General features: G+C 43.8%; 1 protein-coding gene across 1 annotated transcript in view; it reads right to left on the bottom strand.

Moving 5' to 3' along the window:
• LOC138674629 (C-type lectin domain family 17, member A-like) overlaps positions 1-18,583 on the bottom strand; it is a 102,432-nt gene that overhangs the window by 35,004 nt on the left and 48,845 nt on the right. The window contains exons 3-4 of the mRNA XM_069762445.1: positions 13,675-13,814; positions 6,497-6,637 (exon numbers count right to left, since the gene is read on the bottom strand). Of these exons, the coding sequence (XP_069618546.1) occupies positions 6,497-6,637; positions 13,675-13,814 (281 nt within the window). The remainder of the gene's footprint in view (positions 1-6,496; positions 6,638-13,674; positions 13,815-18,583) is intronic.

Raw genomic sequence — 18,583 nt, 5'->3', positions numbered from 1 at the left:
AGCAGCGGGTTCACGGTCGGGTGGCAAGGCGGCAGCGTGTAAGTATACCTGGCTGACTGTTTATTGTATCCTCACTTTACTATTCTTGAATGTTCATTTCTTTACATAGTAACATAGTAACATAGTTAGTAAGGCCGAAAAAAGACATTTGTCCATCCAGTTCAGCCTATATTCCATCATAATAAATACCCAGATCTACGTCCTTCTACAGAACCTAATAATTGTATGATACAATATTGTTCTGCTCCAGGAAGACATCCAGGCCTCTCTTGAACCCCTCGACTGAGTTCGCCATCACCACCTCCTCAGGCAAGCAATTCCAGATTCTCACTGCCCTAACAGTAAAGAATCCTCTTCTATGTTGGTGGAAAAACCTTCTCTCCTCCAGACGCAAAGAATGCCCCCTTGTGCCCGTCACCTTCCTTGATATAAACAGATCCTCAGCGAGATATTTGTATTGTCCCCTTATATACTTATACATGGTTATTAGATCGCCCCTCAGTCGTCTTTTTTCTAGACTAAATAATCCTAATTTCGCTAATCTATCTGGGTATTGTAGTTCTCCCATCCCCTTTATTAATTTTGTTGCCCTCCTTTGTACTCTCTCTAGTTCCATTATATCCTTCCTGAGCACCGGTGCCCAAAACTGGACACAGTACTCCATGTGCGGTCTAACTAGGGATTTGTACAGAGGCAGTATAATGCTCTCATCATGTGTATCCAGACCTCTTTTAATGCACCCCATGATCCTGTTTGCCTTGGCAGCTGCTGCCTGGCACTGGCTGCTCCAGGTAAGTTTATCATTAACTAGGATCCCCAAGTCCTTCTCCCTGTCAGATTTACCCAGTGGTTTCCCATTCAGTGTGTAATGGTGATATTGATTCCTTCTTCCCATGTGTATAACCTTACATTTATCATTGTTAAACCTCATCTGCCACCTTTCAGCCCAAGTTTCCAACTTATCCAGATCCATCTGTAGCAGAATACTATCTTCTCTTGTATTAACTGCTTTACATAGTTTTGTATCATCTGCAAATATCGATATTTTACTGTGTAAACCTTCTACCAGATCATTAATGAATATGTTGAAGAGAACAGGTCCCAATACTGACCCCTGCGGTACCCCACTGGTCACAGCGACCCAGTTAGCGACTATACCATTTATAACCACCCTCTGCTTTCTATCACTAAGCCAGTTACTAACCCATTTACACACATTTTCCCCCAGACCAAGCATTCTCATTTTGTTTACCAACCTCTTGTGCGGCACGGTATCAAACGCTTTGGAAAAATCGAGATATACCACGTCCAATGACTCACCGTGGTCCAGTCTATAGCTTACCTCTTCATAAAAACTGATTAGATTGGTTTGACAGGAGCGATTTCTCATAAACCCATGCTGATATGGAGTTAAACAGTTATTCTCATTGAGATAATCCAGAATAACATCCCTCAGAAACCCTTCAAATATTTTACCAACAATAGAGGTTAGACTTACTGGCCTATAATTTCCAGGTTCACTTTTAGAGCCCTTTTTGAATATTGGCACCACATTTGCTATGCGCCAGTCCTGCGGAACAGACCCTGTCGCTATAGAGTCACTAAAAATAAGAAATAATGGTTTATCTATTACATTACTTAGTTCTCTTAGTACTCGTGGGTGTATGCCATCCGGACCCGGAGATTTATCTATTTTAATCTTATTTAGCCGGTTTCGCACCTCTTCTTGGGTTAGATTGGTGACCCTTAATATAGGGTTTTCATTGTTTCTTGGGATTTCACCTAGCATTTCATTTTCCACCGTGAATACCGTGGAGAAGAAGGTGTTTAATATGTTAGCTTTTTCCTCGTCATCTACAACCATTCTTTCCTCACTATTTTTTAAGGGGCCTACATTTTCAGTTTTTATTCTTTTACTATTGATATAGTTGAAGAACAGTTTGGGATTAGTTTTACTCTCCTTAGCAATGTGCTTCTCTGTTTCCTTTTTGGCAGCTTTAATTAGTTTTTTAGATAAAGTATTTTTCTCCCTATAGTTTTTTAGAGCTTCAATGGTGCCATCCTGCTTTAGTAGTGCAAATGCTTTCTTTTTACTGTTAATTGCCTGCCTTACTTCTTTGTTTAGCCACATTGGGTTTTTCCTATTTCTAGTCCTTTTATTCCCACAAGGTATAAACCGCTTACACTGCCTATTTAGGATGTTCTTAAACATTTCCCATTTATTATCTGTATTCTCATTTCTGAGGATATTGTCCCAGTCTACCAGATTAAGGGCATCTCTAAGCTGGTCAAACTTTGCCTTCCTAAAGTTCAATGTTTTTGTGACTCCCTGACAAGTCCCCCTAGTGAAAGACAGGTGAAACTGCACAATATTGTGGTCGCTATTTCCTAAATGCCCAACCACCTGCAGATTTGTTATTCTGTCAGGTCTATTAGATAGTATTAGGTCTAAAAGTGCTGCTCCTCTGGTTGGATTCTGCACCAATTGTGAAAGATAATTTTTCTTGGTTATTAGCAGAAACCTGTTGCCTTTATGGGTTTCACAGGTTTCTGTTTCCCAGTTAATATCCGGGTAGTTAAAGTCCCCCATAACTAGGACCTCATTATGGGTTGCAGCTTCATCTATCTGCTTTAGAAGTAGACTTTCCATGCTTTCTGTTATATTTGGGGGTTTGTAACAGACCCCAATGAGAATTTTGTTACCATTTTTCCCTCCATGAATTTCAACCCATATGGACTCGACATCCTCATTCCCTTCGCTAATATCCTCCCTTAAAGTGGACTTTAGACAAGACTTTACATAGAGACAAACCCCTCCTCCTCTCCGATTTTTACGATCCTTTCTAAACAGACTGTAACCCTGTAAGTTAACTGCCCAGTCATAGCTTTCATCTAACCATGTCTCGGTTATTCCCACTATGTCAAAGTTACCTGTAGATATTTCTGCTTCTAGTTCTTCCATCTTGTTTGTCAGGCTTCTGGCGTTTGCGAGCATGCAGTTTAGAGGATTTTGTTTTGTTCCAATCTCCTCACTGTGGATTGTTTTAGAAATGTTCTTACCTCCCTTCTGAGTATGTTTTCCTGGGTCGTCTTTGTTCGAGTCTAATGTTTTTCTTCCCGTCCCCTCTTCTTCTAGTTTAACGCCCTCCTGATGAGTGTAGCGAGTCTTCTGGCGAATGTGTGTTTCCCAGGTTTGTTGAGGTGTAGTCCGTCTCTGGCGAGGAGTCCATCATACCAGTAATTCACACCGTGGTCCAGGAATCCAAATCCTTGTTGTCTGCACCATCGTCTTAGCCAGTTGTTTGCATCAAGGATCCTGTTCCATCTCCTGGTGCCATGCCCGTCTACTGGAAGGATAGAAGAAAAAACTACCTGTGCATCCAGTTCCTTTACTTTCTTCCCCAACTCTTCAAAGTCCTTGCAGATTGTCGGTAGGTCCTTCCTTGCCGTGTCATTGGTGCCAACATGTATCAGAAGAAATGGGTGGATGTCCTTGGAGCTGAAGAGCTTTGGTATCCTATCAGTCACATCCTTGATCATCGCACCTGGAAGGCAGCATACTTCTCTTGCAGTTATGTCCGGTCTGCAGATGGCTGCTTCGGTGCCTCTCAGTAGTGAGTCTCCCACCACCACCACTCTTCGTTGCTTCTTGGCTGTACTTTTTGCTGTCACTTGTTGCTGTGTGCCCTTTTCTTTTTTGCTTGCTGGTATTGCTTCATTCTTAGGTGTGCCATCTTCATCCTCTACAAAGATTTGATATCGGTTCTTCAGTTGTGTGGTTGGTGATTTCTCCATGGTCTTCTTGCTTCTTTTGGTCACATGCTTCCACTCATCTGCTTTTGGAGGTTCTCTGACACTTTTTGCACCTTCTGTGACCAGTAGAGATGCTTCTGTTCTGTCTAGAAAGTCTTCATTCTCTTTGATGAGTTTCAAAGTTGCTATTCTTTCTTCCAGACCCCGCACCTTTTCTTCTAAAAGGGCCACTAGTCTACACTTCTGACAGGTGAAATTGGATTCTTCTTCTGGTCGATCTGTGAACATGTAGCACATGCTGCAGCTCACCATGTAGGTTGTCACATCTGCCATGTTGCTCCTAGATCCTGCTGACTTGCTGTGTGTTTTCCTTCTTGTGTAATCTACTCAGCCAAGCTCTCTTGCAATAATGTCCTACAGGCAAAAATTCGCGCGCCGTAAGGCCCGCGGTTTGGTGATGCTTTCGATGCTTTACTTTTCTCTTTCTTTACCTTTTTCTTCCTGACTCCTTTTTTTTTCTTGACTTTCAATATTCATGCCAGTTTTCTGTCTCTGTTTTCTTTCTTTTCCTTATGTTAATCTCTCCAACATTAATGTATTTTTTTATTTTTTAGGTTCCAGAACGGGATGAGGACCTCATTGATAATGACCTCCTAATCTCCCCGGTCCATGAGCGAGTCCCGTTGTGGGACACCCGGGTTCCGCAGCACTCGGACAACGTGACGATCCGGCAGCTATGGAATGAGGTGGCCAAAGCAATGTGGGATGGCTGCGACAATGCCCCGACTCGGGTCCGAAATGCAGTGTGATGCAGTAGTGACCTTGGCCATGATCACACAACTGTGTGTGATGAGAGAAACTCTCAGGAGTTTCTCTAATCACACACAGATGTGTGATCACAGCCAAAAGTCCATTGTCTAACCATTATTTTTGTTTTTTCAACAGTACTCAAAGTCAAGACATGTTGGCGTTCGATGTAGGATCGCTTCAACAAGGACCTTCGTCAAGAGAGCCGGGTTCCTAGTGGTTCAGGAGCAAGGATCCGAAAATATAAATACTACCGCATTCTGGCATTTTTAAGACCGGTCCTTGCCCAGAAAATGTAAGTATTTTTTTGGTGTATTAGGCTGTGTTGTATTGTCATAATCTATATGTTTCTATTCCACAGGAGTTGGCGTTTTGTAAATGTTTGGTATTATTTTCTTATTTTTTCACAGCACATGGAGCAGCACTCTTGACCCTGGTTCTGGAGCGGTCCTTCATCAGACAGCCACGGACCCGTCCCAGCCATCCCGTCTCAGCGCTGCAGCAAGTGGGCCTGCCACACAAACTGGAAACCAGGAAGCTGGTCCATCAGGTGTTCCCCTGTCTTAGTCCTCTGCCTCTGCCTCTTTTTTGGGGGGCTCTTCCCAGCAGTGGCAGAGGGCCTCGGACAGGTCACTCATGCCTGAGTTTTTGCACTTGAGCTCGGTCTTTCATGATGGACTCAAGGCGATGGGTGACCGACTTTATAGTGCCATAAACAATATGAATACGCGTATCCAGGAGCTCACCAAAAGCCTTGACCAAGTGAAAGCCGACCTCCAGAGGCCAGCACATCATTTTTTCAATCAAACTGAACAGGGCATGTCGGAACATCTTACTCCTGATCTCCAGCTTAGTGTCATGCAGGCCTGCAATGCTGCTTACGTGCAGGCTATGTAGCAGAGTCGGTATTTTCAGCAGACAGTGGCGGCATATCCACCTGTGCCAACACTGTCACGCTTGACATCAATGCCGAGCTCTGCTGCATACCACTGCACGGCCACCTCCATTCCAAGCACTGCCGGACACCACTACAGCACCACCACCATGCTGAGTGCTGTTGGACAGCCCACCGCCACCACCATGGCAACTGCTGCTTCTGCTTGGACCTCCTCCATTGCCTCCACCATGCAGCAGCAGGACCCTGGCATGGCCTTCCGCTCCACCACCACGATGCAGCAGGACCCTGGCATGGCCTTCCGCTCCACCATGCAGCAGCAGGACCCTGGAATGGCCTTCCGCTCCACCATGCAGCAGCAGGGCCCTGGCATGGCCTTCCACTCCACAACCATGTCACAGCAGCAGGACCCTGGCATGGCCTTCCAACCTCCAACTGCAACCATGTAGCAACCAGGCAACCCCCACATGTACTTATGCTGGCTAACAAATGTAAATCATTCAGCTGCGGCAAGAAAAACTAAATCTCCGAGCACTAAAAAATACTCGGAGGACCCCCGAGCATGCTCGAGAAATCTCGAGTAACGAGTATATTCGCTCATCACTATTAATAATAAATATATTTAATGGGTTTTCTAGCCATGTATATAACTAGAGAGGCTATGTAGCATGCTGCATCCTGGCAGTGTGTAATATAAACACTGTTAGGCCCTGTTCACACTGTCAGTACTTGGTCAGTATCTTACATCAGTATTTGTAAGCCAAAACCAGGAGTGGGTGATAAATACAGAAGTGGTGACGTGTTTCTATTATACTTTTCTTCTGATTGTTCCACTCTTGGTTTTGGCTTACAAATACTGAGGTAAAATACTGACCAAATACTGACCGTGTGAACGTGGCCTCAGGATTTAGTATATTTCACACTCCCGGTGGTCATCATGTGACTGTTCATTGAAGATTTGTGATCATGTGCCGACCATCCATTGGGAAAAATGGCCTTTTTCAGTAATGTGTTACAACACTGACAAAAACATTACTTTACATTTCAAAGGCAGGTCAATTTTGAGAGCGTTCTTTGTCCTCCTAGCGCTTCTGGAGGGCACAACTGGTGCTTTGTCACAAGGGTTGGTGTTCTCATAATCATCATCATCGTCATCATCATTATCTTTAGCTGAAGTGAAGACTGAAAATAAAGGCAAAGTTAATATGCAGTTAATTTCACTTATTTATTGTATGAAGTGTCCTTAAAAAGTTTTTCTCAACATTATAAATGTTTAAATTGTGAATGGAATGAAAGGATTTTCCATGCAGTTTTTAAAAGCCCTTTACTATAGAGCTTGCAAGCATCGCTCTGAGGCCACGTTCACACCTTCAGTATTCGGTCAGTATTTTACCTCAGTATTTGTAAGCCAAAATCAGGAGAGGAACAATCAAAGGAAAAGTATAATAGAAACACGTCACCACTTCTGTATTTATCACCCACTCCTGGTTTTGACTTACAAATACTGATGTAAAATACTGACCGAATACTGAATGTGTGAATAGGCCCTGAAGATGGATATGCCCTGTACTTTTCTGATGCTGGAGAGGCAAAGCTGCTTCTGAGTGCAACATCAGAGAGGGTATAGTTTGGACCAACATCTCAAAATATAGAATAGTTATGTTTTTTCTGCTTTGGACAATCAGAGCAAAGGGGCTAGGCAAATGGGTGGTCAGAATGAGGTCCAATATCAGGCAGCAATAGATCAGCAAACAGAGCACAGGAATACAAAGCATACAACCACTGAGGTGCATAGCCCAAACAGGCGTCATAAAGCATTATACAGTTCTCATTGAATTCAATGTACTGATGTAATCCATAGAACCAGGGCCGCCATCAGTGCATTACAACCATGACTGGCGTATGGGGCCCGTTGGGAAGAGGGGGCCTGCATCGGGCCCAGTCTCATCTGCTCACCGGGCCCCAGGCCGCAGGCTAAATCGGGCCCTTAGCGGCGGCGCTGCAGCTGTTTAACGCTATTGACGTGCGGGCCCGCGCCCGCACATCAATAGTTAACAGCCGCCAGCCAATCTGAGGCTGGCAGCTGACGTCTGCCGCAGCGTGCATGTCGCCAGCGTCAGACGTCATTGTCAGTCGCCGGCGAGTGCGTGCTTCAGCTGCGTGGAGAGAGCCAAAGCTTCGCCCGCCGCAGGAGCACGGTCAGGTGAGAAGAACTTGTTTTTTTTTTTTAATTGAGAGCGGCGATCCGGGGGGCCCAGGGCAGAACGCTGGACACAGGGGCAGAACGCTGGACACAGGGGGCAGAACGCTGGACACAGGGGGCAGAACGCTGGACACAGGGGCAGAACGCTGGACACAGGGGCAGAATGCTGGACACAGGGGCAAAATGCTGGACACAGGGGGCAGAACGCTGGACACAGGGGAAGAAAGCTGAACGCAGGGGCAGAAGGCTGGACACAGGGGCAGAAAGCTGGACACAGGGGCAGAATGCTGGACACAGGGGGAGAAAGCTGGACACGGGCAGAAAGCTGGACACAGGGGCAGAAAGCTGGACACGGGTAGAAAGCTGGACATGGATAGAAAGCTGGACACAGGGGCAGAATGCTGGACACAGGGGCAGAATGGAGATACGGGGCATGATTGGAGACACAGGGGGCAGGATGAAAGACATGGCGGCATGACTGGAGACACTGGGGCATGACTGGAGACAGATGGGGCAGGATTGGAAACAGATGGGGCAGAATGGAGACACAGGGGGCATGATTGCAGACATGGGGGCATGATTGGAGACGGGGCAGAATGGAGATACGGGCATGATTGGAAACACTGGGGGCAGGATTGGAGACAGATGGGGCAGGATCATGGGGCAGGATGGATGCAATGGAGACAGATGGGGCAGGATGGGGAGATCATATGGGGCAGAATGGATACTAATGAGGGCAGGATGGGAGAACAAATGGCTGACGCCAGGAATGAGACACACAGGGGCTAGGATGGTGAATATTATTACCATAGGGGCTAATTAAGGGATATTATTACTGCAGTGATGTATTTATTTTATTTTTTGAGTATACAGTTTTAACTGGGAGGGCGGTCCTGTTACTGTGCAGAGTGACACTATGTCGCCTCTTTTTCTTCATGTGGTGTAATGTAGAAGTTGGGAAAATTAAGTAATTTGTTCTGCAAGCGGAGCTCGAGATAACTGTGTTATTTCCTGCAGAGACGAGTCCTGGCTGGATGAAATGATGGCGGTCTGTGCTGGATGAAAGATGGACTTCACCTAGAGACATCACTGGTGAGTCAGTGTTACCTATACACTGACACTATACACTGTATACTATATACAGCGGTCCTGTGTATAATGTCACCAGTGATCACTGTATTACCTATACACTATATACAGAGCTCCTGTGTATAATATCACTGGTGATCACTGTAATACCTCTACACAGACACTGCATACTAAGTACAGATCTCCTGTGTATAATGGCACTGATGGTGATAGTATTGTGGGTTTTTTTATTTATTACTGATCAGTATTGTAGTATTCAGTCACTATGTGGTGGTAATATGTGGTCATGATGTTGTGGTATTTGTTCCTTGTATTTGATATTATTCGATCACTGTGGTGGTAATATGTCATCTGGTCATGGTGCTGTGGTATTTGTTCCTTGTATGTGGTATTATAGGTCATTTTAAAAATTGAAAAATAAATAAAAAATACCTAAATTGTGTTGCATATTTTAACAAATATTTAATAGGTACAGTAGAGTAGGGCCCGGCCAAAAGTGTCTACCTTGTCATTTTGGTGGCTTAAAAAAGCTTTTGGCCACAACAAAAGCTGCCGGCTATATGTGTGATCTGGTGATGGGAACTGTCAATGTGTGATAGGTGAGAAGTGGAGTTTTTCCAAGAGAAAGCGGTGTGACTGTGGACAGTTCGAGGGGTGGAGCGTGGAGGCGGGGCTGGAGTGGAGCCTGGGTAGAGTCTCAAGGGGGCCCCGAAAATTTTGCCAGTATGGGGCCCCAAAATTTCTAGTGGCAGCCCTGCATAGAATTGCTAAATGGTGAGGGAATCTTCTCACAACCACTCTTACTAACAATTGACGTATTTTAAATGTTTTTTTTCCTAACCAGAAATTTTTTTCAATTGACGTAATGTGGAGATAATGATATAGAATATATCAGCTCTCCGTAAGTAATGGTATTTCAGGTTGAGATCAGATTTTTATCATATTGTGATCCGATTTTGTCGGATTGAGGAGAAGACGAAGAAAAAAAAATGTGATGGTGAACTCAGTCGAGGGGTTGAAGAGATGCCTGGATGTCTTTCTGGAGGAGAACAATATTGTAACATACAATTATTAGGTTCTGTAGAAGGACGTAGATCTGGGGATTTATTATGATGGAATATAGGCTGAACTGGATGGACAAATGTCTTTTTTCGGCCTTACTAACTATATTACTATGTTTCCATCTTCTCAAATAGTCTGAGTGCTATGTGAAGTTTTGTCGTATCACACTTGCACAAAAAATAAGATTGCCTGCACCTGCTCTAAGTGTGTGCTATCATCAAAGCAGGCAGGTTCTGCTTGTAATACCGTGGCTTACCATATGGTGTGCTGTTGGGTCAGTCTTTAGTCTATAGTCGAATGTAGGTAGAGATCCAAATGCAATATCCAAACTTTCCAGTTGAACATCACATTGTAAAACCATAGAGTTGTTCCTTCCCTGGAATTGGTACCCATCTAGCCATATGGGCATAAATGGGGTGGTATACCAATGCTGGATTATCACACATGGGTCACAATTCAATTAATTGTGATAGTATTTATTGAGGTAGAGGTCAATACTCTATGCAGTGCACTCCATTTCCTCCATATCAATGATAATTTGCTTTTCAATTCTCCTGCCGATATTTGGGTGAACAACAATAAATCCTACCTATCAGGTTGTCCCTTGCCTCACCTTTGTCAAATACTCATGTTGTGATCTACATAATAATCATCATTAACTGTGTCATTCCTGAAATGCACCTCTTTCAACCATCTAAGCTCCGATCAGGACTAGTTTGGATGGTGCCCTGTACAGTACTGGACACTTTTCCCCCTACCTGTGTACCACAGGAGGAATCACTTTACTACTAAAGGGGTAAAATATATCTCTTTGTACCGTGTTAGCCAGTAGATAGAAAAATATAAAAATGTGTGAGTCCTCAAAAGGTAACAATCACTGCAGTTTCTCAAATTTTAATATTTTACTAAAGAGTGCCCTGGTCCTGATGGACAGTTCCTCTCCCCACTCCTTTTGCCACACGCTAGTGAATGCTGCCCGTTCTTCTGGCATTACATGCAGTCTGAGTCGCACTGTTCTGCTCTCCCAACATTACTTAACCTCATATACATTTTTACTGGTCCCTCCTGATCCCTGCATCAGCATTAGCTCAGCACTGGACTGCGCTATCACCAAATTTCTCCAACTACAAATGAGCAACCGGGACACATGGCCAGAAGATGGTGGCCACACTTGAATACCTGCACTAATTTTTTATGGCTATTTGTCAGTTGTGAGTGAGACATTGGGTGTTATATCATGAGATGCTGGATAATAAAAGACCCACACACTATATTGCACAGTGGCTACCCGAGATGTCTGTGTCCACCTCTGGCCACACTACCGGGTGCGTCATCAACCACAGGCCGGAAGATATGGTCATGGAGTCTTTAGCAGATAAGTTATCCTCTCTATTGAACTATTTTTCACCTCAAATACCCAAACACTGACAAAAGTTCTATATATTTCTTTATTTTCTAAAGTGTACAGAGTAAATCGAAACTGAAATTATGCTATGGAGCATTTCTTATGGTAAATGTTAGTTTTGCTATTTTAGGCTGTCCTTTGGGAACATCAATTTCTGCCCTACCACAGAGGTTACACTTTGCCCTTTGCTTCAGTACAGGAAGAACACTTTATGGGTGGTTGATCAAGCAAGACATGGCAGGGTGACTCATAATACCCTATCCTAAACTAATGATGCTCAGCCACACCTTAGTAAAGACTATAGATGTCAGCACCAGAATGGTCCAGTGAACAGAAAAAAAACAGTTCAAAAACATTGAAATGTAATTCTTATTTGCAATGAGAAGGAACCTTAATTGTTATTATAAAACCCAGCCTACTCTAACGTTGTACCAAAATCAGTTGCCATGGGTTCTTCTAAGCAGCTGCCTAGCACTCTGAAAATGAAAATGGTGGAGACCCACAGAGCAGGAGAAGGCTATAAGGAGATAGCAAAGCATTTTAAAGTTGCCTTTGCCTCAGTTTGAAATGTAATTAAGAAATGACAGTTAACAAGAACCATGGAGGTCAAGATAAGGTCTGGAAGACCAAGCAAAATTTCAGTCAGAGCTGCTCTTAGGAATGCTAGAGATGCAAATCAGAAGCCATGCTTGACTGCAAAAGACCTTCAGGAAGATTTAGCAGACTCTGGAGTTGTGGTACATTGTCTAATGTTCGAAGACACCGGCACAAATATGGCCTTCATGGAAGAGTCATCAGAAGAAAACGTATTCTGCGTCCTCACCATAATATTCAGCATCAAAAGTATGCAAAAGAACATGTAAACATGCCTGACACATTTTGGAAACAAGTCCTGTGGACCGAAGAGGTTAAAATAGAATTATTTGGCCACAATGATCAAAGGTATGTGTGGAGAAAATAGAGCACAGAATTTCAGGAAAAGAACATCTCACCAACCATTAAGCATTGGGATGGATCAATCATGCTTTGGGGATGTGTTGCAGCCAATGGCACATTTCACAGGTAGAGGGAAGAATGGATTTAATAAAATGTTAACAAACATAACACCATCTGTAAAAAAAAGCTGATGTTGAAAAGAGGATGTTTCTACAAATGGATAATGAACCTAATCATACATCAAAAACCACAATAGACAACCTCAAAAGGTGCAAGCTGAAGGTCTTACAATGGCCCTCACAGTCTGCTGATCTGAACATCATTGAAAACCTGTGTCTAGACCTCAAAATAGCAGTGCATGCAAGACGACCCAGGAATCTCACAAGACTGGAAGAATTTTTCAAGGAAGAATGCCTGAAAATCCCTCAAACAAGAGTTGAAAGACTATAAAAAGACTGGCTATAAAAAGCATTTACAAGCTGTGATACTTGCAAAAGGGGTTGCTACCAGTTACTAACCATGCATGGTGCCCACACTTTTGCATCGTCCCACTTTCCTTTCTGTAACTTTAGAATGTAAAAGATTACAATTTTATTTGCCTAAAATACAAAGGAAATATGTCATCTTTGACTTTAGGCCTTTCAGAGATAATTTCATCTTGAATTTGCTTAACTGTTCACAATAACAGTAAACACTGTAAACTAGAACACAGAGTTATTGAGGTTTATTATACTAGTAATAAGGAAACTGGATGTTAAAGTGCAAGAGTGGGAATAACCAAAAAAGTTTTAAAAAAAAAGTTGAAAAATAAAAACAGCTAATAAAAATGTAAATAGCCTGTATTAGTTCCCGATTAAATACCTTTAAATCCTATTTAAAAAAATAATGAAAAAAACTATACATACTGTATTTTATATCTTCACATCTGTACTGATTAAAATTCCAAATTACCGTATCATGTCATTTTTACCAGGGTGAATGCCAGGGTGAATGCCAGGGTGAATGCCAGGGTGAATGCCATTAAAAAAATTGTAAAGCCAAATTAGCTGATTTTATTCCCCTTGCCTCTAAAAAATCAAATAAAAAGTGATCAAAAAGTCCCATGTTCCTGATGAAAATAGTAAAAACTAAACTCTCTTGCTAAAAGCAAGCCATCACACACCACTATCAACACAAAAATAAAAATAAAAAAGTTATAACTTTTAAGATTTTTTTGAGGCAGTCAAAAATGACAAGTTTTTCAGGTAAAAAGGCTTCAGTAAACCTTCTTTCTGGGGGATGTGCACACTACATAATTTTATCAAGTAAATTCTGCATGGAGCCCACCTGAAAAATTGCTCAAAAAGCATTGAAAAGAATGAACAAATGCACAATAATGCAAAAAGACAGACAGCACCGCCAGTGCTGCTGATTTTTGTGCTGTCAGTGTCATACCATGCTTCAGGCTTAGCCTCATGACCCCGGGTGCTAGTCCAGGAAAACACAGTGTCATAAATCCTCCAAAGAAAAGCACATAGCACTCACCGGTCTTTTGTAGAAATTCTGCTCTTAACTTGTAGAGAAAAAGGATGTTGGCTGGGGAGTGAGGACGGAGTGGGCAGAAGCTTGACGATGGCCGTTTCTGCCCACTCCCGTCCTCACTCCCCCGGCCAGCATGCTTGTTACTACAAATTAAGAGCAGAATTTATACAAAAAACCGGTGAGTGCTATTTGCTTTTCTTTGGAGGAAATGTACAATAATGTTAAAACAACTTGCTGAACATACGTTCAGTGTTTTACAGTTTCTTGTAACTGTTTCAGTCTTCAAAAGCCGTGAAGCAGCTAAAAGAAACGTCCGATCCATTCTTCTTGTGGCTTCCGTTTAATATGTAATTAACAACAAAAAAACATCGGTAGCAGCACCGCCGCAAAGAGGTCCTGAAGCATCTTCTTATAGAAAAATCTCAGTGGCTACACTGTGCACATACCCTTACCGAGTTTTTGGAGGAGTTTTTATCCTGAAGCGGCTTGGAAGAGTTTTTTTCTGAAGCGTTCTTTGCCGCCTTTTGATTGGATAGTGCCCAGTTTTGTAAGATTTGCTTCAGGATCTGCTTCAAAGAAGTGAAATGCACTTTTTCCACCTAGTATTTTTTTAAACATTTTTTTAGGAAAAAACAAAGCTAAAAAAATCCTCTCAAGGCTATGTAAAGATGGCATCTTTTAGGTGTGGGGCAGTCTGTTATGATACGGTGGTTTAGGAGCAACATGGAACGAGCTCTGAAGAAAGTGGTAACTGTACTGACCACAGTCCCTAAGCTGAACACAACACTAGAAGTAGCCGTGGAATGCTCCTAACTCTCCCTAGGCATCTCGTCACAGCCTAAGAGCTAACTACCCCTAAAGATAGAAGCAGGAAAACTATCTTGCCTCAGAGAAAATCCCCAAAGGATAGATTAGCCCCCCACAAATAATGACTGTGAGTGGAGAGGGAAAAGACATACACAGAATGAAACCAGGATGAGCACAGGAGGCCAGTCTAGCTTGATAGATAGGACAGGATGGAATACTGTGCGGTCAGTATTAAACACTACAAAAATCCACGCAGAGTTTACTAAAAATCTCCACACCTGACTAGAGGTGTGGAGGGTAAATCTGCTTCCCAGAGCTTCCAGCAAGACAGAATTAATTCATACTGATAACGCTGGACAAACATAGAAGCACAGAACGATAAGTCCACAAACTGTGAACAGAAAAGAGCAAGCAAAAACTTAGCTTTGCAGAACTGGTCAGGATAACAGGGAACTCCAAAGAGATGTGAATCCAACCAGGAACATTTACAAGTGGCACTGGCTGAAGGACAGAGCAGACATAAATAGCCGAGCAGAAAAGACGATCAGTGGAAGCAGCTGAAGACAGCTAACTCCAAGGAGCAGTCATACCACTCGAAACCACAAGAGGGAGCCCAAGAGCAGAACTCACAAAAGTGCCACTTACAACCACCGGAGGGAGCCCAAGAGCGGAATTCACAACAGTACCCCCCCCTTGAGGAGGGGTCACCGAACCCTCACCAGAGCCCCCAGGCCGATCAGGACGAGCCAAGTGAAAAGCACGAACCAAATTGGTGGCATGGACATCGGAGGCAACAACCCAAGAATTATCCTCCTGACCATAACCCTTCCACTTGACAAGATACTGAAGCCTCCGCCTCGAAAAACAAGAATCCAAAATCTTCTCAATCTCATATTCCAACTCTCCCTCAACCAACACCGGGGCAGGAGGGTCAACCGAGGGAACAACGGGCACCACATATCTCCGCAACAAAGATCTATGGAAAACATTATGAATGGCAAAAGAGGCTGGAAGAGCCAAACAAAAAGACACTGGGTTAATAATTTCAGAAATTTTATAAGGACCAATAAACCGAGGCTTAAACTTAGGGGACGAAACCTTCATAGGAACATGACGAGAAGACAACCAAACCAAATCCCCCACACGAAGCCGGGGACCAACACACCGACGGCGGTTAGCAAAACGTTGAGCCCTTTCCTGAGATAACGTCAAATTGTCCACCACATGAGTCCAAATCTGCTGCAGCCTGTCCACCACAGAATCAACACCAGGACAATCAGAAGGCTCAACCTGCCCAGAAGAAAAGCGAGGATGAAAACCAAAATTACAAATGAAAGGTGAAACCAAAGTAGCCGAACTAGCCCGATTATTAAGGACAAACTAAGCCAATGGCAAGAAAGACACCCAATCATCCTGATCAGCAGACACAAAGCATCTCAAATAGGTCTCCAAGGTCTGATTAGGTCGCTCAGTTTGGCCATTAGTCTGAGGATGAAACGCCGAAGAAAAAGACAAATCAATGCCCATCCTAGCACAAAAGGTCCGCCAAAATCTAGAGACAAACTGAGAACCTCTGTCAGACACAATATTCTCCGGAATGCCATGCAAACGAACCACATGCTGAAAAAACAATGGAACCAGATCTGAGGAGGAAGGCAACTTAGGCAAAGGTACCAGATGGACCATTTTAGAGAACCGGTCACAAACAACCCAGATAACAGACATCTTCTGGGAAACAGGAAGATCCGAAATAAAATCCATGGAAATATGCGTCCAGGGCCTCTCAGGGACCGGCAGAGGCAAAAGCAACCCACTAGCGCGGGAACAGCAAGGCTTGGCTCGGGCACAAGTCCCACAGGACTGCCCAAAAGCACGGACATCGCGCGACAAGGAAGGCCACCAAAAGGACCTAGCAACCAAATCTCTGGTACCAAAAATCCCAGGATGACCAGCCAACACTGAACAATGAACCTCAGAAATCACCTTACTCGTCCATCTATCAGGAACAAACAGCTTCCCCACAGGACAGCGGTCAGGCCTATCAGCCTGAAATTCCTGAAGCACCCGCCGCAAATCAGGGGAGATGGCAGAAAGAATCACCCCTTCCTTAAGAATGCCAACCGGCTCAAGGACTCCAGGAGAATCAGGCGAAAAACTCCTAGAGAGGGCATCAGCCTTAACATTCTTAGATCCCGGAAGATACGAGACCACAAAATCAAAACGGGAGAAAAACAGAGACCATCGAGCCTGTCTAGGATTCAGCCGCTTGGCCGACTCGAGGTAAACCAGATTCTTATGATCAGTCAAGACCACAACGCGGTGCTTAGCTCCCTCAAGCCAATGACGCCACTCCTCAAACGCCCACTTCATAGCCAACAACTCCCGATTGCCGACATCATAATTGCGTTCCGCAGGCGAAAACTTTCTGGAAAAAAAGGCACACGGTTTCATCAAAGAACCATCAGACTCCCTCTGAGACAAAACGGCCCCTGCCCCAATCTCAGAAGCATCGACCTCAACCTGAAAAGGAAGAGAAACATCCGGCTGACGCAACACAGGGGCAGAAGTAAATCGGCGCTTAAGCTCCTGAAAGGCCTCAACAGCCGCAGAGGACCAATTCGTCACATCAGCGCCTTTCTTCGTCAAATCAGTAAGGGGCTTAACCACACTGGAAAAGTTGGCAGTGAAACGGCGATAGAAATTAGCAAAGCCCAAAAATGTTTGAAGGCCCATCACAGATGTGGGTTGAATCCAGTCATGAATAGCTTGGACCTTAACAGGATCCATTTCTATAGACGAGGGAGAAAAAATAAAACCCAAAAAAGAGACCTTCTGAACTCCGAATAGGCACTTAGACCCCTTCACAAACAAAGCATTATCACGAAGGATCTGAAATACCATCATGACCTGCTTCACATGAGACTCCCAATCATCGGAAAAAATCAAAAATATCATCCAAATATACGACCATGAATTTATCAAGATAATTGCGGAAAATATCATGCATGAAAGACTGGAACACAGATGGAGCATTAGAGAGCCCAAATGGCATCACAAGGTATTCAAAATGGCCTTCGGGCGTATTAAATGCAGTTTTCCATTCGTCACCCTGTTTAATACGAACAAGATTATATGCCCCTCGGAGGTCAATCTTAGTAAACCAACTAGCCCCCTTAATCTGAGCAAACAAATCAGTAAGCAGAGGCAAGGGGTATTGGAATTTAACTGTGATCTTATTAAGATGACGATAATCAATACAGGGTCTCAAGGAGCCATCCTTCTTAGCAACAAAAAAGAAACCCGCTCCCAATGGTTACGAAGACGGCCGAATATGCCCCTTCTTCAAAGACTCCTTAACATAGCTCCGCATGGCGGCATGCTCTGGCACAGACAGATTGAAAAGTCGGCCCTTAGGGAACTTGCAACCAGGAATCAAGTTAATAGCACAATCACAGTCCCTGTGTGGTGGAAGGGATCTGGACTTGGGCTCATCAAATACATCCTGGAAATCCAACAAGAACTCAGGGACCTCAGAAGAGGGGGAAGAGGAAATTGACATCAAAGGAACGTCACTATGTACCCCTTGACAACCCCAACTAGTCACAGTCATAGTTTTCCAATCCAGCACCGGATTATGTTCCTGTAACCATGGAAAACCCAGTACAACAACATCATGCAGGTTATGCAACACCAGAAAACGGCAATCTTCCTGATGTGCTGGGGCCATGTACATAGTCATCTGCGTCCAGTACTGAGGTTTATCCTTGGCCAAGGGTGTAGCATCAATACCCCTCAAAGGAATAGGGCTCTGCAAAGGCTGCAAGGAAAAACCACAGCGCCTGGCGAATTCTAAGTCCATTAAGTTCAGGGCAGCGCCTGAATCCACAAATGCCATGACAGAAAAGGACGATAATGAGCAAATCAGGGTCACAGATAAGAGAAATTTAGGCTGTATAGTACTAATGGTAACAGACCTAGCGACTCTCTTAGTACGCTTAGGGCAATCAGAGATAACATGAGTAGAATCACCACAGTAAAAACACAGCCTATTCTGACGTCTGAATTCCTGCCGTTCTGTTCTAGTCAAAATCCTATCACATTGCAT

This window comes from Ranitomeya imitator, chromosome 4, assembly GCF_032444005.1.
Source record: "Ranitomeya imitator isolate aRanImi1 chromosome 4, aRanImi1.pri, whole genome shotgun sequence".
NCBI lineage: Eukaryota > Metazoa > Chordata > Amphibia > Anura > Dendrobatidae > Ranitomeya > Ranitomeya imitator.
Note: the sequence above shows the minus strand (reverse complement) of the source record. Positions and strands in the feature narration are given on the sequence as shown.